This window comes from Solea solea, chromosome 17 (genome assembly GCF_958295425.1).
Source record: "Solea solea chromosome 17, fSolSol10.1, whole genome shotgun sequence".
NCBI classification, from domain to species: domain Eukaryota; kingdom Metazoa; phylum Chordata; class Actinopteri; order Pleuronectiformes; family Soleidae; genus Solea; species Solea solea.
In genome coordinates, this window is record NC_081150.1 from 23152857 (window position 1) to 23159407 (window position 6551).

At 43.2% G+C, this 6551-nt stretch overlaps 1 protein-coding gene across 1 annotated transcript; it reads right to left on the reverse strand.

The window, feature by feature from the left end:
- Positions 1-606: 606 nt before the first annotated feature.
- Positions 607-6349, reverse strand: LOC131443510 (NLR family CARD domain-containing protein 3-like; the record flags this gene model as incomplete). The annotated part of the gene is made up of 6 exons (XM_058613196.1): positions 607-1228; positions 1309-1355; positions 3767-3940; positions 4038-4211; positions 4302-4558; positions 4598-6349. Coding segments are annotated over 6 exons (2928 nt in total), but the record flags the coding sequence as incomplete, so codon positions are not given.
- Between the last annotated feature and the right edge of the window lie 202 nt (positions 6350-6551).

The window sequence follows — 6551 nt, forward strand, 5'->3', positions numbered from 1 at the left end:
TTAGTAATACCTGGACACACTCACACACACTCACACACACACACTGCTGCCTCCATCACTAAGTTCAAATGTCTTATTTTGTCATTTCAGTGTTTGAAATCCTGCATCACAGCAGAAACCACACTTCCTCATTCATGGCATAATCTGCTCATGTGTGTTTAATTTTCCCTGTGTGTGTGTGTGTGTGTGTGTGCGTAACTCTGAGTGTTGTTCTGCTCACACGCAGCAGGGGGCGCTGTTGTCAGGCAGCATGAAGAGGAGGAGGAGGAGAAGCAGTGCATGCTGGGACAGAAAGGCTCATCAGTGAGAAGATGATGTTCTTCAGACAAAGAGTCAAACTCTTAACATCTTTATTTACTTTGTTTTCTATTTGATTGAAAACCTTGAATTTTATTTTAAAATATTTTGACTTCTTTCTTTTTATTTTATATAAAGCATTTATTCATTTTTAATTGATTTTATTTCTGTATCTTTTAATTTCATTTTCAAACATTCACTTTTTGTTATTTTTATCTCAGTGTGTGTGAACCTGTGTGTTTCAGGCTGGTTCTCAGCAGCAGGGGGCGCTCACAGCGCAGGACGGCAGCTCAGTTAATGACAGACATGTTGATTTTTTAAGTCTTTATTTATTGATGGTTTCAACAAAGAATGACTGAGACGAGCTTTGACCTCGTCCACCACTGAAGCTGCTGTCTCTTCATGTCTTACAGAGGACACAGAGACACTGAGGAACCATCCCAGACCCAGAACCCAGGATAAACCGGTTCAGTGAATGTGGTCCTGAAGGTGTGGAGGTGGATCAGTGAGTCAGAGGAGACGCTGTAGAAGGACAGAGTCCCAGCAGGACAGTCCACATACACTGATACTCTATGAGAGACAGAGGACATGATGGGTGTTTGTGTCCCACAGTGAAAGACAGAGTAACCATCATCATCAGAGCAGAACAGACTCCAGGACTGATCATTATGTCCAAACATGTCAGAACTGTTGCCTTTCCTCTTGATTCCTCTGTAACTCAGTGATATATAAACATCTCCTCTCCACTCGACCTCCCAGTAACAGCGACCAGTCAGACCAGGTCTACACAGCAGCTGAGACCAGGACTCAAATCTGTCTGGATGATCAGGATACCACTGATATTCTGTCACATTGGTCACTTTCCTGTTGTCGTCAGACAGTTTGAGGTTTCTGTGCATTGTGTTTGTGTCCAGTTCCAGTTCACATGAATCTGATGAAGACAACGAGACACAGCTGCAGTTTATTGATGATCAGCTGATATGTTGTTATTTCCTCTAAATCCATACTTACACTTCATGAGACCAGGTTTTAACCACTGCTCTCCAGCATGGTCCATCCTGGAGGAAGAAACAGTCTAAATGAGTTTCTGTCCAACATGAGTCCAAACTGTTGTCTTAATGACGCACTCTGGTGGACACAATGATGAACTACAAGGACAGGTGTGTTTCAAAGAGAAGACGTGGCTGTTTCTCAATACTCAAGTAAGCAAGTATGTACTTGCTTACTTGGGAAGTATATACTTGAGAAGTACGCTGGGAGTATATACTTGCCAAGTACGGGAGTACACAAGTATGTGGTTGTTTCTCAATACTCAAGTATGCAAGTATGTATGTATTGTTCTGCTGTAGTTCTGCTGTAGTGCTGCAGTGCTGCAGCCTCATTAGCGCCACCTACGGTGTTGATAAATGAACATATGAAATACTTTTAATAAATGCATATATATGTTGTTATTATTTTTACATTTTAAATATTTAACTTCATTTATTAATTTATTTCTAATAAAATATACAATACAAATTATACAATGTGGAAAATAGATATATTACAGCATTGTAGAGTAGTATATACTGTATATATATATATATATATATATAAATATGACTTGTACAAATATATACTACTCTACATATCTAATATTTACATATTATATTTAAATACAGATACAATGACCGTGCGACTTTAATAAAAATCTAACATTCAAAGTTAAAATAAATAAAACATTAACAATATACAAACTTTTAAACTGTCAGGTCAAAACGTTTCCATTAAAAACAAAATAACACGTCAACAACAAATCTATGGATCACACCGAGCATCTAATGACAGCGACGTCTGAGCCAGCGGATCATTTCATCAGGACAGGCCGAGGTCACGCTGCTCTGTGCCGGGCACAGTGAGCGCCGAGCGTCCGCAGAGGCGGAGCTTATCGTTTTTGTCGTTTTTGTCAGGCTTCCTTCTTCTTATGAACGATAGGTGATGAGTTGATGATGTAGGAGAAGACCCCACTGACACAGGACTTGTACCGAACAAAGGGATTTTATTTAGTCACAAGTCAGGCGTCAGAACCAAGCTCTGCAGCAGCTCGGGAGAATGTGTTCTTGACGAATCTCCGAACAATTCTGCCTCAGAAAAGCAAAACTAACCTTATATAGATTTTCTAGCATTCTTATTTGCAGGCATCACATGTTTCGACCCCCGCCTTTCTCCTGTTTCCATAATGCAACAACTTGAAGAACAAGTTGGGTCCGGATATACCATACTGTCCCATGATCTTTAAATTGGACAATATCACCATTTAGTCAAACAAGAGACATCTATATTTCCTAACTAACCATATTCAAAACAGAATAGTTTTCCTGTCCTATACAGGATGCCTATTGTAAAACGTATGGTCTGACTTGTCATGTGTCCCAGAGACCCTCTTGTCTCATGTTTACTTATTAATGTCAATCATCAATACATTTAAGTATTAAACTTTAGCTGTGTTAATGTGTTCTTCTTAGTTCATATACTTCAGTATTCTGGGATACATGGCCGTCCCAAGTACGCTCAAGTGACCTCCAATGCATACCTGGTAAAAATGGGCGGAGCGAGAATACTTCCGGGTCCTCGCTGTTCGCTTACTTGAGAATTGGAACAGCACTTGAACAGTACCGGAGTAAGCAAGTACGCACAAGTACGCACAAGTATGGATATTGAGAAACGGCCGGTGTCTGCAGAACCAGAGACCACAGTTTCAGGAGGCTACGCATTTACTCAACAGCGCCACCACGTGGACAACACAGAAGACAACTTCTGTTTATACATTTGAAACCCACCATGAGTAAACCAGCAACAAGTTGGCCCAGCACAAACCAAGTAAACAAAGAAAATAGATGAAATAGAGGGATTTCATTTGTATTTTTTACAGTGTTTCAAATCGCATTATTGTGGGTCTAAAAACCATAAACTTTGTATTTGAATTACGGTTGTTTGATCGCTTGCTTGAATCGATACCTAGTTTCTAGTGCTTTCGTGGCTCGTCGCTGTTACTGCTGCTTCCAAAACTTGTGTGTTTTCACCGTTGAATGAAGAATGAAGAACAACTTCATTGTAGCTGTTAGATGACGAACATCTCGTACACAACTCACTACAAACACCACAGAATAAAGACATCTTTACTTTAGTTTGACCATAGACTGTTTGAAGTGGACCAGGACTGTTCTGTACCCAGTACCAGGACTTCTCACATGATGCTGCTACTCTGTGCAGATGATCTGTCCAGTTCATGGTTCTGGTCGTTTCTCAGGCTGAACTACGTGACATTCACTCGTTCTCACGAGGTGTTTAAAAAGTGTCACTAATGTTTGGTTATACTCACTGACAGAGGAAAACATAATAACAGGACATCTTCAACCTGAACCTGCTGACAAGTTTGAATACTGCTGATGAACATGAAGAGGAAGGAGGAGGAGGAAGAGGAGAATACCTGAGAGTGTCCAGTCTCCAGTGAGGACTCTTCAGTCCAGCAGACAGCAGTTTCTCTCCTGAGTCTCCTGGATGATTGTAGCTCAGGTCCAGTTCTCTCAGATGGGAGGGGTTGGAGTTCAGAGCTGAGGTCAGAGAAGAACATCCTTCCTCTGAGACCAGACAACCTGACAGACTGGAGTTAAGAAGATATGATGAACTCAGTGATTCAGAAAAAACATCTTCATCAACAAGAACCTAAAGAAGCAAAAAGTCCGAGTCAGAGTTCTGACCTGAGAGTCTCCAGAGAACAGTAAGGACTCTTCAGTCCATCACACAGCAGCTTCACTCCTTGATCCTGCAAGTCGTTGTTACTCAAGTCCACGTGTCTCAGACGAGAGGACACAGAGCTGAGGACTGAGGACAGAGCTTCACAGCTTCTCTCTGAGAGTTTACAGCCACTCATTCTGAGGAGGAGTTCAAGAAAATCTATTCACATATGTAATTAAAAAAATAATCAGAGTAGAATTGTCCATATAAATCAGCTGAGCACCAACCTGAGAGTCTCCAGAGTACAGTGAGGACTCTTCAGTCCATTACACAGCAGCTTCTCTCCTGAATCCTGCAGGTCATTGTTACTCAGGTCCACGTGTCTCAGACGAGAGGACACAGAGCTGAGGACTGAGGACAGAGCTTCACAGCTTCTCTCTGAGAGGTTACAGCCACTCAGTCTGAGGAGGAAGACAGTGATGAACAAAAGGTTAAACATGTTTGTCTTGTGCCATTTACAATATGTCTTATTAATATTTATGTACTGATCCACGTACAGAACTTTGTTGGAGGCTTTGACCACCGGCAGCAGCTTCAGAAGAGCCTCCTCTGAAGCAGAGTATTTCTTCAGGTCAAACTCTTCCAGATCTTTTCCTGATGACAGTAAGATGAAGACCAGAGCTGACCACTGAGCAGGAGACAGTGTCTCTGTGGACAGGCGTCCTGATGTGAGGGACTCTTGGATCTCCTCCACAAGAGAACGATGGTTCAGTTCATTCAGACAGTGGAACAGGTTGATGCTTCTCTCTGCTGACATATTCTCACTGATCTTCTTCTTGATGTACTCAACTGTTTTCTGATTGGTCTGTGAACCACTTCCTGTTTGTGTCAGTAGACCTCTTAAGAGCTTCTGATTGGTCTCCAGTGAAAGACCCAGGAGGAAGCGGAGGGACAAGTCAAGGTGTCCATTTTGACTCAGTAAGGCCTCGTCCACAGCACTCTGGTGCAGATGATTCAGTTTGGGTTTTTTTCTAAACGGTCTGGTCAACTGGCTCGTTGTTGGTTCTGACAACAGATTTGTTCCAGAGGTGATGAAGGTCAGATGAACATGAAGAGCAGCCAGAAACTCCTGAACACTCAGATGGACAAAGCAGAAGACCTTGTCCTGGTACAGGCCTCTCTCCTCTTTAAAGATCTGAGTGATGACTCCTGAGTAAACTGAAGCTGCTGTGATATCGATGCCACACTCTGTCAGGTCTGATTCATAGAAGATCAGGTTTCCTTTCTGCAGCTGCTCAAAAGCCAGATTCCCCAGAGACTCAATCATATTCCTGTTCTCTGGACTCCAGTGTGGATCTGTCTTGGCTCCTCCATCATATTTGACCCTCTTCACTTTGGACTGAACCACCAGGAAGTGGATGTACATCTCAGTCAGGGTCTTGGGCAGTTCTCCTCCATCTCTGGTTTTCAGCATGTTCTCCAGAACTGTTGCAGTGATCCAGCAGAAGACTGGGATGTGGCACATGATGTGGAGGCTTCGTGATGTCTGGATATGGGAGATGATCCTTCTGTCCTGCTCCTCATGTCTGAACCTCTTCCTGAAGTAGTCCTCCTTCTGTGGGTCCGTGAACCCTCTGACCTCTGTCACCATGTCCACACAGTCAGGAGGGATCTGATTGGCTGCTGCAGGTCGTGTGGTTATCCAGAGGCGAGCAGAGGGAAGCAGTTTCCCCCTGATGAGGTTTGTCAGCAGCACGTCCACTGAGGTGGACGCTGTGACGTCGGTCAGGATCTCAGTGTTGTGGAAGTCCAGAGGAAGTCGACACTCGTCCAGACCATCAAAGATGAAGACCACCTTAAAGTCTTCAAACCTGCAGATTCCTGCTTCTTTGGTTTCAGTGAAGAAGTGATGGATGAGTTCCACCAAACTAAACTTCTTCTCTTTCAGCACATTCAGCTCTCTGAAGGTGAAGGGAAACATGAACTGTACGTCCTGGTTGCTTTTGTCTTCAGCCCAGTCCAGAGTGAACTTCTGTGTTAACACTGTTTTCCCAATGCCAGCCACGCCCTTTGTCATCACTCTTCTGATTGGTCCGTCTCTTCCAGCTGAGGCTTTAAAGATGTCTTCTTGTTTGATGGATGTTTCTGGTCTGTCTGGTTTCCAGGAAGCTCTTTCAATCTGTCTGACCTCATGTTCTTCATTGACCTCTCCAGTCCCTCCCTCTGTGATGTAGAGCTCTGTGAAGATCTCATTCAGAAGGGTGGGGTTTCCTGCTTTAGCCACGCCCTCAAACAAACACTGGAACTTCTTCTTCAGGTTTGATTTGAGTTCACGTCGACAAGCTGGAGCTCTGATTTCTGACAGAACACAAGAAAATAAATCAGTGAGTGGATCATTGAGAAAATAAGATGTTCTTCCTTTCACATTAAAAGTCCTCTTACTATTAGCTAGCTTCTCCTGCTTCATCCTCCTTAAGAAGTCCTCTGTGATCTTCAGAAAGGCCTCTCTGCTGCTCCTCTGCTCCTCATCCTCCCTC